General features: G+C 41.1%; 1 protein-coding gene across 1 annotated transcript in view; it reads right to left on the bottom strand.

Moving 5' to 3' along the window:
• Positions 1 to 360: 360 nt before the first annotated feature.
• Positions 361 to 18,305, bottom strand: part of LATS2 (large tumor suppressor kinase 2) — a 49,255-nt gene continuing 31,310 nt past the window's right edge. The window contains exons 3-8 of the mRNA XM_005229704.4: positions 14,714 to 14,846; positions 9,260 to 10,797; positions 5,926 to 6,508; positions 5,105 to 5,287; positions 3,689 to 3,795; positions 361 to 3,001 (exon numbers count right to left, since the gene is read on the bottom strand). Coding sequence (XP_005229761.1) covers positions 2,507 to 3,001; positions 3,689 to 3,795; positions 5,105 to 5,287; positions 5,926 to 6,508; positions 9,260 to 10,797; positions 14,714 to 14,846 — 3,039 coding nt within the window. The 3' untranslated portion in view covers positions 361 to 2,506. The remainder of the gene's footprint in view (positions 3,002 to 3,688; positions 3,796 to 5,104; positions 5,288 to 5,925; positions 6,509 to 9,259; positions 10,798 to 14,713; positions 14,847 to 18,305) is intronic.

Genomic DNA, 18,305 nt, shown 5'->3' with positions numbered 1-18,305 from the left:
AACACAACAGAGGCAACAGCCAGAGGGGGCAAGCACACTGGTTGTGGCTGCCCAGGCAGAGCCACTGCTGCAGAGAAAAGGACTCTTTTTTAAAATTTTATAAATTTTATGCTGCCTACTGACCTGGTCACACCAAAGCAAATTTTACCTTGGAACCCTGCCCCTTATTGCCAAGGGCCACGACGACAGAAGAAACGGTCTTAAGGTACCCAGAGATCCTACGTCAAACGCTGACGGAGAGGTGAGATTTGAAGTTCATGTTTGTAGCTCAAACCCATCGCTAATGTTACAAAACCAAACCCATTAAAAGTTCTGCCTTAAAATAGGCAGAAATTATCCTTTTCAAGAACACATAATGCATTTTAGATTTTCATTCAGATTTTTAATAAATTGTGCCAGTAGAAGCTTTCAAAGGCAATGATATATCAATAAATAACAGTTAAATTGAGTTCCTGAGAAAGAACCTACCACATGAAAGAATGTCAGATAGATGTAAATAACAAAAAATGGCATTACTATATAAAAAAAAGCAGTAATACTGAATCTTACATGAACTGTCACAACACAAGCACTGCATACCTCAGAACACTCCTTTCATACAAATGTAAACAAATACACAATCATTTTTGTTTAGTTTAGGCTGATGAATTTATATGTTGTTGCTTAGATATCTAAACAATGGATAGGATAGGATATGCTAAAACATTAAGGAATAATATGTGGAATAATATACGGAAAAAATAATGAAGCTCCAGATTTAAAAATAAAATAAAGCAAAAACACATTAAAGGAGTGTTTTCCTCAAATGTTATTACATCAATCACTTTAAACAGGACTGTTACACTAATCTGAATTAAGGATTTTTGTGTGTGTTTACTTATTTAGTTATATATAATATATATGCAAATATGTATGGCTTAATTACCTTTAGTATTCTGATATCACCTTGAATAATTCTCACTTATACATATAAGAAAAATGTGTATTTTAACATAGTTAAGAATTGATATTTCAAAGTATGCCTATAATTTGACAGAAATGAAGGACTATTGTGCTCCATCACAGCAACATTTTTACCTATAGACAACAGGACAGAATGACGTATGCACAATGCCAACATTTTCAGATGTCAGTGCCTGAAACATTAAGAACCTAAACAGATATACAGCCATGTGTAGGGATCTGACGTCTGGAAAAGCCACGTACCTCCAGGTTCCATAGACATCTGTGGAGATGCACGCCCTCAACATCAGCCTCATCGCACTTGGGATCTCGATGTGTTACGGGAGAACAGCATTCGACATTCTCTTTTGAAGACGTTGAGCTACATCTGTTAGTACTGGTGCTCTGCATTACTGCTAGTATTAAACCACGAACACCGTGCTGCACGCTATGTGAATCAGCCCAATCTCGGCTGTTGCCACAACCCAGCTTTGTAATATTGGTCTTGCTAGTGATCCTTTGTGGGGAAACGTGTGTGCTGATGATATGTGTTTACTAAAATGATCTATTACATCAGACCACAAAATCACTATTCACTTATAACCTTTGCAATCTGTTTTACAAAATTAATATTGGATACAATCATAAGAGGAAACCATCCACACAATACATTATCAACACACGGTTTAAAATGGTCTAATTTTAGACCTTCAGTAAAAACGGATCCACAGGACCTGCCTGTGAATGGCAAGAAAAGGCCATTTCAAATAGAAAAACACTGCTCATGCAACATTCTTCACACACTAGACAATGAAATCACACCCAAATTGTCACTTGCTCACACTTTCTATTATACTCCAATAAGCAGAAGGAAATAAAGCAGCTTTATGTCACAATTTTGAAATGTGGAAAATACATATAATAAACAAAAATCATGGTGCGAATACAATGGCATCAGTAAATTTAGAAAATTAGAGAGCAGTTTTCTTTTTTTCATTTTTCTTTTTTCTTTCTTACATTATTGCACTGAGACCTTTCATCACATGTTCTTCAGCTTTACGCATCTTCCTAAATGTGAAATAAGTGCTATGGATAAAATAAAAATGTAGAAAAGAAGAACAGCAGCACGATTTGTCAAAGTTAATCCCTATAATTTAGTAGGACACCCCCCACCCCCCGCTATAAACAAAATATAAGTGCTCTTTATTCATTTAAAAAATAACGCTGACAGTTGCAGAAGACTGTAAATGTTAATCTGAGTAGGGGGATGCTGACCTCAAATAAAAATAGGCCTAGAAATGACAGACTTCTGGCCTTGCAGATTTTGGTGAAGACCAGGATTTCAAGTGTAATTATCAACAAAGTTATTTACAGTAAAACTGACCTGAACTTTCAAGAGTGCCGTTTTTAGGACCTGATCCTCCAAGCTTCTGACTCCCCAGGATGCCTTCAACCTCAGCTGAAGTTACACCTTAACAAGCACTGCAGGATCAGCTCCTAAAGGATCAGTTAAAGGCCCTACTGGATTTAGATTAGTCTTACCTGGAGTACTCTATACAATAATTTACACATATACAGGCTGACAAGCTCCAGTCTGATCCACCACACCTTTGTCTTCTACATCAGATTTCTCAGACTGGCCAACTTCCATGCCAGAAGGTTTGGGATACCTGAACGGATACCCATTGTCATCAAAGAACCTTCGGAAAGTAAACTCGTAAAAAGCATGTTCTGTGTGTTTGCTATTGGAAGAGGCTAGTGGATCCCACGTCCTGGTACTGTCACCGCTAGCATCATTCCAAGGACTTTCTTCTTCAACTGGATCAAAATTTGAAGTGTCCATGGGATGGCTGATCTTTGGAACATAGGGAGCTGGCTGCCTACGGATATCAGTAGAGAAATCCATAGAGTGAAAGAAAGAATGGGCCTTAATATCATCTGCTCCATTTCTTCCGAGCCTGTCCTCAGCAGCACAGCAGAGCTTTGTGATGAGATCACTTGCCTCAGGGCTTAGCTTGATCTGTGAGGGAATGTGCAGTGTGCTTTCCCAATTTATCACCTGGAGGTAAGAAAGGTATTAAACACCTTCTGATCCTGGAAACAGAATACTTCTGATTGTCAACATTAACTGTACAGAAATATACACAGAACTAGTCAACTCACAATCTGCATATTTACTTTAGAGGTTCAAGAACCCAATGATCAGATTGCATCAGCTATTAATAATAACTTTAACAAACCAAGAAACATTCTCGGAGAGCAGATAAAAGGAGCAATTCTGTTTTTTGAAAAAAGAAAATTCCTTCCTGAATGGTCCCATAGTCAGATTTGAGAACACAATCAGTTTACACATGACTTCATGGAATGACTTCAAGGAATTGTTTCATTTTGGCTCCAAAATGTAAATGAGGAAAAGTGGTCATGAGATACATCCTTTCTAATAAAAAAACCACTCACTGCTTGACTTTGAAACACATTGCCAACTGTAATTATCACTGGCATATCAGCTTACTCAAATCTGATAGGTACTCAAAGGAATTTAGATGGATGAACTCATGCTTAAGAAATCAGAATGGTGCTGAGAAGACTTATAAAACTATGCAGTTGGACAAGTCAGTCCTGGTCTGATACTCAGTACCTTCTTCACTGACTGGCAAAGGATTTACCAAAGGGGATAGGTCTGTGCATGGAGAAGGGAAAAGGTTAAAATTTTGCTACCACAGATTGGAATTTTGCTTCAACTTACCTTCAGTTGGGTTTCTGTGGGTGTAGGAGCCAGAAAAGGAGGCTGTCCCACTAACATCTCAAAAAGGATCACACCAACACTCCACCAGTCACAAAGCTGAGTGTATCCTGAAAGGCAAGTGAAAAGGTTGTCCTCCACCAGCCAAGGAGAATGTGTATAGAGATACTTGCAATTAAGTATCAAAACATACAGCACAGATTTCTGCCTGTTCTAGACAAACAATTTGTAACCTAAAAATAAAGGAGTCCCAATCTAGCTTCATCATAAAGTCGCTTCTGCTTGCTGACCTAAACTCTATTTTAGTAGAATCTAGTAAAGATCTAATCCTCTTGTCTGGGAATCTTTCTGAAGAAATGTAATTCTCAACAAAAGTAAGTGGTGAAGTCATACGATTAGGAGTTACAGGTTTTTTTGTGCCCTGTTCCACAACTACATCACTACACAGCACAAATTTGACCTCAAACAGTAACAAAAAGGTTTGGCAACTGATGTCCCCCCCAGGTTCAGTGGAGTTTGAAAGTTGCTGAAAGTTTGTAAAGCTGCTGAAAGACACAGCCTGGCTCTAGAAACAGAAGAAAGCCACACATCACTTTCTGAGGAAGTTCCAAGCAGAGGAACAGTTTCAATCACTTAATTGCTGTGACAAGACAAATAAGGTGTATGTTTGAGATCTCCAAAAAGGAATGGAGGATTTAAACACTGAATTCAAAGCAATAGAGATTTGTGTCATTGGAAGATGTAGGGTTCAATGGGAAATCTCTCAGCTTGAGAAAGATCAGGCTTAGGATCTGGCTTGCAAGACAACTTTGAACATCTAATCTCCTTACTACAGTGACCATGTCTGTTCTGCATGGATAGCCACTGAGCACTGTCAAAATACCTCAAGACGAGCTCTTGAATGCCGGGTGTCCAGCATAAATTGTGGAAGACTTTTTGTTGGGTTTCCCCAAGATTCTGGCTGGAACTCTGGAGGACCTGTTTCCACAAGTTTACATCATTCATATTTAAGAGGCCTGCCTGAATCAGTGATTCAGAACCATCAGCTGGCTACTCACTGGTCTATGTAAACTTGCTAGTGGTCATAGTTGTACTCCATGAGTACAAATAACCTACTTTATACTTGAAAAATACCACTGCCAACATCATCTGACACATTTATTAGCAGTCACATTCAAAGGCCTCAGAGTGTAGATATAAACAGATACACAAAGTACGACCACCATCAATGACAGCAATGTGATGCTAAAGGGTGGAGTATGTAGAGAAATTCATTCTCCTTAATCTGAGCTAAGTGCCTGTGGCCTTCAGAATGACAATCTTCGAAAGCAGCAAGCGTATTTAAGGAAAAAAAGGAAAAAAGAAGTTTTTCAAAGCATCAATGTTCACTTAAACAGGAAAAACATACAGGTTATCTACCTTTACGAAGTAGGACTTCAGGAGCAATATAATTTGGGGTTCCAACTAAGGAGTGGGCTAGACATCTCTGATGCTGCTTCTTAGCTCTTTGTTCCAACGTCTTCAGCCTATCTCCACATCTACAATTGGACACATCATCCCAAAGATCACTGGGCTCCATGCTGTCCTGTCTGATATGGCTCCCTTTCAAATGGGAGAGAAAGTTTACATTCATGGTCATAAAACAGCACACAAAGAGAAAAGCATTTATCTAGCTCTAGTTGTGCCATCTTCTACTCTCACTGAAGAACAGCATTTGAACTTTAAACCCAAGGCATTTCCTTCTGCCCTCCCCTTCACAATTGGTTTTCCAAAGCAAGCAAAATATCTCTGTCTCAGCACAAGGAAGCATGCTCCCATATGGGAGATACAGAACAATGGAGTATATTTAGGTTAAGTATATCAATTGCTTATGACCTTTTTGCCAATAGATGCCAATACTCCTCAACGGCACACACAGAAGAAAGCGTGTGGACTACTTCAAATCTGCAATTAAATTATTTCACCATCAAAATAAACCTTCCAAACAAGTACAACCTGAAAAATTGCTGCTACTGCAGTGGTTAGCCATATTACTGATCAGGAATCGAACAGTATTGGAAACAAAGGACTGGAAACAAACTAAGTGAATGAGTCTGAGAGAGACACACACATCGTATAGTCTTTGTTTGTCAGTGTACACACCACCTCTGTCTTCTGAAGCGGCATTTCTGCCAAGAGGTACATGTTTGTTTCAAAGTAAGAAATGCAATACCATCACAAATAAAGTCTAAGAACACTACCTTTCTGATAGTATTTTGAATTGTGAGTCCATCTGAATCCAGTGCACAGTCCAAAGTCAGTCAGTTTGATATGCCCATCGAGGTCTATCAGAATATTGTCAGGCTTGATGTCTCGATGAATAAATCCCATTTTGTGCACACTCTCTATAGCCAAAGTGAGCTCTGCAATATAAAATCTAGCCAGACGCTCTGGGAAGACCTCCATCCGAATCAGTAGACTCATCATATCCCCACCAGGGATGTAGTCCATCACAAAGTACAAGTTGTCTTTATCTTGGAAGGAATAATATAGTTTAACCACCCATTCATTGTCTGCCTCAGCAAGTATGTCCCTCTCCGCTTTGACATGAGCCACCTGGTTCCGGTTTAGCACATCTTTCTTTCGCAGAGTCTTCATGGCATACAGGGCATGGGTATCTACTTTGCAGGCCAGGCATACTTCTCCAAATGCACCAATACCCAGAGTCTTGATTTTCACAAACATAGATTTGTCCATTTTGGCTCTTTTGAGTCTGTTATAGTTGGATTCCTTCTGGTAGAGAATCTTCCTCATTTGTTCCTGTTCTGCTTCACAAAGGCCAGCCTTTACAAAGGAAAGCAAACCACAAGAGCTAGTACTGTTACATTCATAGCAAGAGAACAATAAATGAGCATTCCCAAAATGCATTTCTGAGAAAAATTAACCAAGAATCAGAAAACACATATTCGTGAGAGCTATCTCGTCTGTCTGTTGAGGTATTTCTGAAATACTGGCAAATTCACTGTGCCCAAACCTGTTACCTGAATTTGCCATATATGAGATTGGTCTGCCTTTCTCATTTGACTGAATGAACAGACATGGGGCAATACTGTCAGAGAGGAGAACACAATATCACAAACCTGATCATGGGATTTGGTTTACACCTTTCAAATATCCCTTTTGCCACTGCACTCCACTATATGTATGCGTACTGCAGTACAGCTTGACTTAAACTGAAACATAAACCTAGATGCAGCAGTCCATTTGTTCATGAACGGTTTTCCAGGGGAACTCACGTTAACAGTTCCTACCCCGAGTGCTGTTTGACTGTTTGATTCTTGGTCTGTTGGTTTTTGTGTTGTAATTAAGAAGCTTGTTTTGACCTACATATTCTCAAGTACCTTGGGAACCATCTTCTTTCGAAACTGTTTTTCTTCCTCTGCTATATACAGCCTCTACTCTTGAGGTCTGCAGATCTCCTGACCACCTGTTCTATAAACTTCTCCCTTTTCACTCCCAAAATATATGCATATAACCCTCAGGTCTGGCCTCTCCTCAGCCCCTGCAGCCCAGACCCTGGTGCTACTTCCCCTCTAAATGTATTATTTTCCCTGCGCGCCTAAGCTGTAAAAAAGCTGGCTTGTCTACCTCCCATCCCCAGAGAGCTGCCAAGTAACTGTAAGCAACGTTTCATATGGCTGTGGGGAGAGACCTCCTGAAAAAGAGAGAAGCAGCAGTATTGAACCAGACTTTCCCCACCTTTCAAGACAGAGCCTACATGCTGCTAACTCTGCCATCTTCAGTGCCTGTCCCTCTCCTGATGGCCTCTGATGGCCTCCGCCAGCAGAAACCCCTGGGCTGATCCCCAGGATACACAGACAACTCATCCTCTGCAGCATGCCCCTTTCTTTCTGCATATCCCATTTCCAAAATCCTGAATTAACTGGCATCAACTGAAGCACTCTGAGAGGAAGATTATTTCCTGGTGAGAAGCGGCAATGGGGAGGAGGGTGGAGGGAGTTGAAGTGGACTGATAAGCAGCCTAGAGACCCAAGCATATGCCCACAGGGCTGCTTCTTAGATGGATTTAATTTCATGTCTGTAGTCTAGGTCTTTAAAGATGAATGTGGGCAGCCATACTATGCAGTGAGATCCCTACAGTATAAAAACGAAATCTGTATGAATAAAGGATGGAAGAGGTCTGCAGAAACTTGCAAAACAGGTAGGATGAATTTTCAGACTGAAAGTAACAGCCAAATCGAAACAAGTAACACTGTTTTTAAAATGTAAGGCAAGTACATCAACCCATAATAAAGGAAGTGTTTATTGTTTTAAGGTAAAATAATTAGTGTGCTGTGTTCTTGGTTAATTCTAGAACAATGTGATGTTCAGCTAGCCAAAATCTCCTGTGTTATTCCAGCCAGCGATGAGGTTGCTAGGGGAAGGAGTTGTTTTTGTTTATAGCTGAATTATCTCTGAGTTATGAAGTGAGGGAAAGCTGAAGAGTCAGAACAGAACTAATGCAATTAGCTGCTTTTTTACTTCTCCAGAGATCACTCCCTATCTCAATCTCGGGAAAATATTCACAAAATTCAACCAATGCAACACAATCTGTATTTGCAGTGAGGAGAAACTATTAACTGCCACTAAAATGGTAACCTTTCAAGAGATTTTAGAAGCATATTGGTTTAATTTTAATCTCAACAAACAAACTGCTGAGTTTTCTGGAGCAACATGAACATCAAATTAATTAACTCTGGAAATTGACTGTGCTTGGGAAGATCAGGTAGTTAATTATTATCCAATATGAGTTAATAATAGCTTTCCTTAGAGTTTATCCTTAAATACAAAAGTAGACTAGTCATATTCTAGTCACGCCTGGGAAAAAAACCCGTCTTCTACGTTTAAAAATTAAAACCAAAACTGCCACAGCAACCACCAGAACTTGGCAGCTTTGTTTTAAGCAGCCGCATCAGTGAATCAGCTTAGGTTTGAGAGCTACAGTTAGGCATGAAAAAAGCTTGCTCACTCAAAGTGCACCTCCCTGAGACCTGCTTCTAGAACAAGTTCCAGCAAGGGTCCCAAGATCAGCTCAAGCTGGCCAAGACATGATTACTTGCATGATATTATTACTTACATGTGGGCAACAAACAACTTCTAGTTAAGTATTCCATACTTATCTGAAAATATGGCACAGTGAATATACTGCCAAGTTGAACCATGGCTTTGGTGAATGCAGGGCTATCATGGAACAGGAAGGAAAAACTGGAGCAACAGGAAAACATTTCTCAGAGTTTTGCAAGACCTGCCAAAGTATTGTCAGAGGTGTCTCAGCCTCAAAACTGACTTCTAAGTTCCTGCCTAAGCAAACCTAATACTTTCCTGCTTTTCTGGTACGAAGATATGTTATTTCACATCTCAGGTTTTTCAAACAGCCTCCCAGACCTGCATCCATGCTTCTAAGCAAAAATAGGGGTGTTGGATACCTACTACTTCCAGTGGAGTCTGCCTTTATAAATTTTTAGACTGATTAAAACCAGTAATAATCAATTAAACCCCCATTAGCTTTTATTATGACAAAATAAAGGTAATTACTTTAGCCATTTCTTGCTCCAATTGTAGTCTTCTGTTAATTTTCTGCTGATAGGTCTTTATGACATTTTCTACATGTTGCTCCATGTAGAACTTGAAGGCAAAAGGTGAGTAGCTCTTTATTCGGGATTCTCGCTTTTCCTCATCTTTGCCATTCTTTCGCACTGGCACCGGAGATGTCTGAATCTGCTTTTTATCCTTGCTTGGTTTTTCAGCTTTAGTGTTCTTGCTGCTTTTATCATTTCGCTCACTGTTCTCCTCAGCCTTATTGCACGTTGAATTGGGGACTACACGGAGGGTCTGCTCTACGCCCATGCATAAGCAGTTGACATCAAACTGCTCAGAGTTACCGGGAAGTAACAAATGCTTGGGATACGGTGGTGGTGGACACCGAAGTTCCTGGTTACTGTAATCCACATCTAGTTGATAGGCATTAGCTGCTCCAACAGGTGGCACATGCTGCTCAATTATCTCCAGGCCATCCACAGCCGGTGCCTGTGCAGGTAACCAACCAGGATGGGAAGGTCCCACCGCAGTCTGAGGCTCAGGTCTCATCACTCGCATGCTCTTCACTGGCTGGAGAATATGAGCAGACGTGACTGCTGTTATTGTATTTGGAGAAGTAATTGAAGGATCAGGTTTTCCTGGAGGAACCTGTCTTATAGACACTGTCACTTGTGGCTGTTGCTGGTGGCTGTTGAAGGAGTTTGTTCGGCTTGGCACTGTGGCATCGGGTCTGAAGGATACATGTTGCCGTGGAGATGTCTCTATTCCTGGATTTTGTAAGGAATCTCGGCGTGATGGCGTTGCTGCCTGCCACTGCTGAACTTGAGGATTATTCATGTCATAGAGGTCCATGTTTAGGCTATTTCTAGATGGCGTTAATAGATTTTGTGGTGGACTGTCTGAAAAGTCATTAGCAAAGGCTGGACCTCTGGATATCACATGCATTTGATGAGAGGAAGGACTTGTCTGTTTATGATGAGAATGTGACATATACAGGCTTGCCGGTGCCTGCTGAAATGCATGACCTGAATTATTCTGGACAACTGCCCCTTTATTTGGGAGATTGTTGTATCCTCCCTCCTGCTGCATCTTGTTCTGGAAAGATGGACTACGCTGAACACCATACCCCATAGGTTCTCCCTGCACCATCATGTGCTGCCTACTGTAATGTTGGCTGTTGGAGCCATGGGACACCTGCAGCTGCAAGGCTTGACTACTGTGATTAGCCACTGGATAATTAATCACAGAAGTCTCAATATTTGCAGGGTATGTTTTCTGCTGATGGCTTGTTGGTGTGCTGTGAGTGCCTACTCCAGAAGGTCGTTGTACAGGAGCATTCATAGCTGTAGACTGTGAAGTAGAGATTAAATAGTCCATGTATGGCCTTGGAACTTCAGTTAGCATATTTGCACCTTCTGCTCCAAAGCCTGTCCCTTCATAGGCTGCATTACTGATCTGATGGTAGGATGGAAAAGATTCATTTGATCCTTCAAAGCTCGGCCTGCGGGTTACATTATTTGGCACAATACCCTTTCCTTTATAAAAGAACACAGAAGAATGTTAGGAAACAATTCAGGTGAACCCATTACTTTGCATTACTCATCCATCTATACATACATACATACACACACGCACACTGTGTAGGGAGCTATGTATTACAAAAACACCTTCCAAAACCTAAATTAAGCACTCTGAACATTTAAAGTTATAGGTGCCAAGTATTACTACTGATAACAAGCTACAGGCCACAACACTGCTCATGCCAGGAATCATCTGAGAGTCCTATCAAATTATGAAAATAGAAGCACAAATTCCTCAACTATGAAATCATCAGATTACACTATAGCCTGGTTTTTAAAGCTGGACCAGTATTACCAGTCATTACTCGCAGACAGAAGGAAGCTACAGAACAGAGGGTTAAGTACAGCACCAACAGAAGAAAAATAGCTCCCAGAAGGACTGTCAGTACTACTTGAAGTCAACATTATTGTAAGCTACTAGGTCACCACATTGTCCACATCTGTACAGTGCGCTCACTGCTCATGTTGGGGATCTGCTTACATTTCTCAATTCCATCTTTCTCCTCAAAAATCCTTGTTTCCCCTTCCTTCACTTGCAACAAAACCATCATACAGTTGTCCTGTGTTCTTTCCAATGTGTTGGACATAGAGCATCCCCTCATATTACTCATCTTCCATCTGTTTGGAAGGCAAACCTTTCAGAGTGTCAACATGTTAACCTTAGTTTGAAGAATGTGCAGAGACAAGATACCAGCATTCCTGTATTGGAAGTGTTAATGGCACTTTTCATCAGTTTTTTGATCTGAGGACAAACTGCAGGTGTATAAAGCACTGGCTGTGCTAAAGACAAGGGGATACTCAGTGCCGTCGTTATTTTGTTTCCCTTCTGGTTCTTCAGCTTTCACAAATGACAGGACTTGGCCCATTTATGCCTAAACAATTTCATTGTAAAATCTTGATTTCACAAGGTCTACAATAATAGTCATACTGAGCTAACAGGATTGAACACTGGCTTGCAAGATTTTTGGATTATTTGCATTACAGCATGTCCCAGCTGGGCCGGATGCTGTGCACTTGAGCAGAGCTGTGCCTCCTTGCCTTGACACGCAAGCCCTGCTACATACAGACACACATGGACAGGCACGTTATTAAGACAGGACTATGCACCATCTCTGCACATTGAAAAGGCTGCCCCACACCGACAGTTTCATAAACAATGCAATGTTTTGAAACGGAATCAAGTTGGACAAATAATCAGTGTTCTTCACAGTGAAATCTATACTCAGCTGCTCTTACTTCTATGATATCACAAGGGCGTGCTTACTGAGGTTATACTTATTACAGCACTTACGATAGCTCACCCGCTGCGACACAGTGAGATGCACTGATGAGGCTGAGGCAACCCAAGGCATCCTAAGAAGTGGCTACTCTGGCCAGCAGGTGGGAGGCAGCCATAAGACCTTTGTCACCTCTATCAGTAGGATTCATGCTGAGCCTCAGGGGCAAGCTGACTTTGCTTTTCCCTATCTGAGGCCATGAAGGAAAGCAGCAGCAGCAGTAGTTGTCCTCATTTGGGGACACTTACTTCAGCTGTGCAAGGAATCTTGCTGATGTCAAGAGAGGCATAATGTCCACCTCCTAGATTTGTATACCAGTAAGTCTGTTCTGGTGTGACGGAGAAATACCTGGATTTGTAAAGATACCAAATGTGGTAGTTGTAGACGATTTTTTTTCCCTACACATTCGCACCCAACACAGTAACTGTTATGACTGTCTCTTGCCTCTGAAGGTTTTAGATCAGAATGTATTCTTAAGATTAATCAACAATACTCATGGAATCATCTGTTTTTATACATAACTCTCTGTCACACAGTAGTATCTGATAAGTTTTGAGTCTTGCCAGTACGCTGAAACTCTTGTTAGCTTTACTACTGAGGTTAAAGCAGGACAAAAATGAGTAATTTGAAAATCTATTTCTATACACCAATATATGGAATTCAAACCCTGAAGATTTAAATTCTCAATCTGCAAATGAAGTTTCCAAGTAGCATTACATGCTTCCTAATGAACTAGAGAAGACCTATGCTATCCTAGCACAAGCAATACCATATCAAACAAATCAATATGAATCTGTGGCACCTCAGGCAGGCAAACATCACTTACATGATATTTAAGTTTTGCATTCTGTGTATCCTAAAAGCAAAGGTTGATTTTCAGCTTGAAAGGTTAAGTATTCAAAACAGCTGCATGCATTGTAATGTTAAGAAAGCAAAACCAAATGCAAATGAAAGACAACATTTTTGTTTGCCTAGAAAGACTTTTCAACCTTTTCAGAAGAAATGTATGCTCTTTAGGACTGGGTGTGTTCTTTCACTTTAAGGAATAAAGCCTTTATAATATAAAGCAAAATACATATCAGTAATTCTGCCAAAGTTATTTTAAATTCTCTGTAAAGCCTAGTTGAGGCCACATTTGTGCATGCATTAGGACAGAACTCTTCAAATAGCAAACTGGTCTGTACTACTACTTTGTCTGTCAGATGGTCATCCTGCAGGGTAACAAACACCCTTGGAAATACTTTCTTACGAGTTTTTCAGAATTTTCCAAAATAATAAAACAGGACGTCAAAGACTGACAGAAAGGGCAGCTAAAGCTGCTCCTTACACAGAACCATCATCTTTTCCCACCACATCTGAAGCTCCATTCCTGAAAGTGACCACCTGGAAAATGAGGTCCTTCCCTGTTTTCATCTTCCTTATATGTGGCTACCTTTGGGGTCCCCCAGGAAAGAAGTGGCTTTACTGAATATCTCCTTCCTGTCCAAGGATTTCTCTTTGTTAATTGAATGGGCTTTCTCTTCCTCAGCCTTCCCCACCTCCAGACATGCCTCTCTATCAGCTATGCCAAATTTAACACCCTTCCCAATGAAGATTGTCAATTTGATCAAAAGGCAAGGAGGAAAGTGCTGCTGAGGTGGCTGAGAAATTTGTCGTGTGGAAATCAGTTGCACTCAGTAAACTCAATTTTGGCCACACTTAAGAAAGCTATACTACTGTATTCAGGTCGATTGTTAGCTTCAACTACTCCAACACAGACATTTTAAGTCGAAATGTTGCCACTGACGCAACAAATTCCTTGGCCAACGCAACAGGCCCCTGAAAACAGCTCTCCAATCCACTCAACCTTTAGTCCACTAACCCCTCCGCAGCATGTAACACTAGCGTGTGATAACATCCTTTCAGCCAATCAAGAGGATGGTTACTTGTCTGGTTGGACAATTTTTGAAACTGAAAGAAGATAAAAGTAACAAACTATCCAAACCAGAGTGTATCCTGGTCGCAGATCAAAAGCATTCTGCAGTGCTCAAAGTGCCAATATCTGAATGGAAACAACTCTTGTAAGGCCTTTTGTCAGCTGTGGCGGGATGTTTGCTGATGAGGCATACACAGGGCCCAAATCCTCCAGTTTGGTAGTATAGATGAAACAGCTGAAGCAGACTAGCAGGGATGTGCAGAAAAGCTTCTGCTGTCTTGGCCCAAGCTATTTCTGCAGTTTACTTGCAAGGATGTTAACATGAATGAATTCCTGGGAAGTGAGCTCTCTCACAACTCCATAGCAATTCCCTATACAAAAGCTTTTCCCTTACAGTAAACTTGAGATGATTTAACTCACTTGCGTGGAAGGATAAACGGCTTTCAGTTTAAGAAGGCTGGACTACAAATATGTGCATGGACAAACCCTGCAAAGCAGGTGAGTTGTATTCAGCTTCCAGCCCAGCTCACCTTGCAAAGCCATGTTCACCTCACTGTCTCCAACAAGACTACTGCTGAATGCTGTCAATCCACTACTCACCAGTAATGACTCTACTTCAAAAACTAGCTTATTGGAAGAAAGAACCCAATTAAAAAAAAAAAAAAAAGGTAACACTTACCTGGTGAGGTCTGCTTAATTACACGTACTATCTGTTCATTTCTAGGATCCAAGTAGCTCATCTTACTGATATACTCCAGAGCTGCTTCAATACTTCTGCTACCCGTCTGCTTCAGTGCTCGGACAGCCATCTCCTGTATGAAGCAAACGAGAATTGAATCACATTGAGACAAAACCCAAGCACTGTACTGCAGGCCAGAGAGCAGTAAGCATTCTTACATTTATAGAAACATTTTATAATTCACACCAGATCACAGCTGCCTGAAGCCAAATGCACTCATATTTTGAAAACGTTTGCATGCCTTATACAACTCAAAAATTAAAAGAAGAAAATAACAAAAAACACAACATATCCAGACTCTGACAATTAAAGAAGCATCAAATTGTAATGTGCACTTTAGGATTCCTTAAAATAAACTTTGAATCAGGTCTGGAAAAGACAGCATAGTTTGACATAGGATGAAATAGAATCTTTAGCTTTTGATACTTGACAGCATGTCTCAGTCACACCTGAACATAGTAAAAGCTTTACCCTTTCACAGATGCTAATTAGGCAGAGGTTGATTTCTGCTGACTAGAGTCAATGGGGAAAAAAGACTGCTGTTTTCAGTACAGCCGGGACATCATTCACTATCTGTTTGGAAAATGACTAGGCCTACCAAACTGCATGTCACATTGTTAGTCTTTTTAGCTGTATTTTATTGGGCACACATCCATCACTGAGAAGTTAATATGGGTGCCAGACACACAACTGAAAACTAAAACTAGGGCAAATAGAAATGCTCTAGTTAAACTAGCACAACCATGGTTAGCATCCCCTGCTCTACAGCCAGCAGGTCATACTCTCCTGCAGTTTGTTTATACTTTTACTTATAGCTCAGGTATATAGAATACCTTTCAACAATGACTCTAGCCTCTAGTTGCAAAGAAAAATTTGCAAATCCTCACAGGGCTACATGGTCTTTTCTGAAATGACGAAGAAACTGAAATCCAGAGCTTTAATGCTGAATTCAACTCACTGAACTTCACCCATCAAGAAGTTAGATACATAGTCAAAAGTAGCTGCTGAGAAACTCGCTATGATAAACTCCAAAAGGCAATTAATAAAACAGATACAACAGGAGATAAACTGACTTTTGGTGACAGAAGATTAGAGAACTAATTTGAACTGAACTCCTAGCTCTTAGATGGCTAAAGTTGGATGAAATTAATGTCACCAACACGGCCCTGCCTGCAAACATCAGTATCCTATTATCTTGCCACTTTACTGCCATTTTTAGGGGAATTCTGTCACCACAACCTGCCTGCTAAATGCTGAATCAAATGGAGTTTGTGCCTTCTTGGCTTAGCTTACCAACTGCAATGTGACAGCTGGGTTGGCACAAGTGCACTGCCCTCCCAAAGGTCAGTCCGGCACACTGGCGAGCAGTCAGGTAGCCCCAACATGTATGTATGCCCCTTTCCCGTATCATCTGAGAACAATTTTGCTTGACTGAATTGCAAGTACACATAACATACTCACTAATTGTTTACTTAGCAAGGGAGGATCATCTCAGATGACACTAATTCACACTTAGCACAGAGCTGGCACTTGGCATTTTGCTTCACTTAGCTCAGTCCCCCTTCTACTCCCCCCAGAATGGCAGCATTTTCTCCATTACTCAGAGGTTCTGCTTGGGGAATAGCTATAGCAAGTTTGAATATTTTTCATACAATTTATGACTCATAATTCATAGAAAAGCAGTGGTTGTTTCATATTTCCTATAGCTGAAATGTTTCACTGGCATCAACACATTACTAAGGGCAATTTTAAATCAACAGAAAACTATTATGTATGAAGGAAAGAATTTCCCACAATGTTTTTTTCCTCTCTTTCTTTCTTTTTTCTTCTTCTGGATACAATAAATAGGTTACTTTTTTATTACCAGAATAGTAATATCATCTCTGAAAAAAAAATCCTTTCCCTCCTGTTATACTGTGGCACTACTTTATCCTCTTTTGCCATTGCCTATGTCAGAAAAGCAGAGTAAAAACAACACTGGTCTATTTGAAGCTGCGTGTTCTACCTTCAGCAGATATGTTAGGAGATTCCTATTTAAACTTGAGTGGGAATAATGGGAGGGGGAAAGCCCAATACATTTCACTGTGAACTGTACAATAACCTAAGAGGACCAGCAGATCTGCCACTTGTAATCTCATCCTTGGAAGCCCCCAGTGCAGCAGCAGCCCTGTGCTCCACAGCTCACTCCCTCTCATCTTTCCTTAGGTCAGCTCCTACCCTCCAAAGGGTTTCCTCATTACATACCCTGTTTGCTTAGCATTTACATTACTGCAGGAAAAAATGAAGTAAGTTTTTTTGTGGTTCAAAAGAACACCTGTGATTCCTCTGTACACCATCCCATAGCTTTGGCCCTTTCCCCCATAGCCATCATGAGACACAAACAGCCTGTTTCTGATGCTGGTTCACAAAAGCCTTGCACCATCTCCAAGCAAATGGAGAGCAACCAACAAAAAATAAACATTCCACATACAAAAGCAAAGCATTTTTCTCAGAGACAGATGACATATAATCATAATTCTCTACCCAGAAGACAAATCCCTCTGGGGGCATGTGATACTCCAGGAGAGTGGAAGGTAACAAGAGGCTCCAGCACTGTTATAGCTGGTCTTGGGCCTCCTCTGCATTGTTTTCCCCATCATCATCCTCCACACCCGCAGTGCTCTCCTATCTGGCAGCCACCTGAAAAGGGCTCCATTCACTCCAGCCCCTCTTCGCTAGGGACAGAGGACAAGCTGATGCATGGCTGGGTCTCACAGAGGCTATGCTTTGTGCCCGAGGCAGCTGCTAGCTAATGGGGCATGGTGGCCCTCGCTATATGCAGTGCAACAATAAGCTGGGTATGGGAGCGTGGCTAGTGCAAGGCAGCGACGGGCTGGCCTCCAGCAGCCTGCTGAAGGGGAAGCTGGCTCCCCACTGGTGGCAGGGGCCAGAGCCTGGCCTGCATTTGCTGGAAACTGACATAAGAACTGTTTAGAAAGACAGGAAGAAGAGCAGAAGATAGATTAAGCAGTGTCAGTAATTACACTTGTTAGAGAGCAGAGGATTAGGTGAGATGTTTGTGAGAAGCAGCAGAATGGCTCAAGAAGGAGGGGAGAAATCAATGCCAGCATCTTGCAAACTGATACTGCAGACAGTAGAAGAGCTGAGGAAACAAAGAGGACAGACACTGGACAAGTATAAAAGTGCACAGCTACATTAAATAGAGCTGTCTTGATTTTACATCACTCTAAGGTACATACATTTGAGAAAGAGAAGAAGAAAAAAAGACCAGAAATGAGACACGAAAAAAAATATCTGCTTGGAGCCATAACCAACACCAAAACATTCAAGCAGGCACAAGATCAAATCCAGCTCCCACTGAGGTCAGCAAAGATTTCCATTAACTGCAAGGTACACTGCATCAGGCCCTTTGCTTCAGATCATTTCCTTTTCACCAGGCCAAACGCTGTCAGCCGCAGTATGGGTTGAGAAACCTGGCCGCTGGCTGCATTCTGCTAGCCCCACAGCCAGCTGTCAGCCTGCAAGGAGAAAC

Source organism: Falco peregrinus, chromosome 4 (assembly GCF_023634155.1).
Source record: "Falco peregrinus isolate bFalPer1 chromosome 4, bFalPer1.pri, whole genome shotgun sequence".
Classification (NCBI taxonomy): domain Eukaryota; kingdom Metazoa; phylum Chordata; class Aves; order Falconiformes; family Falconidae; genus Falco; species Falco peregrinus.
Note: the sequence above shows the minus strand (reverse complement) of the source record. Positions and strands in the feature narration are given on the sequence as shown.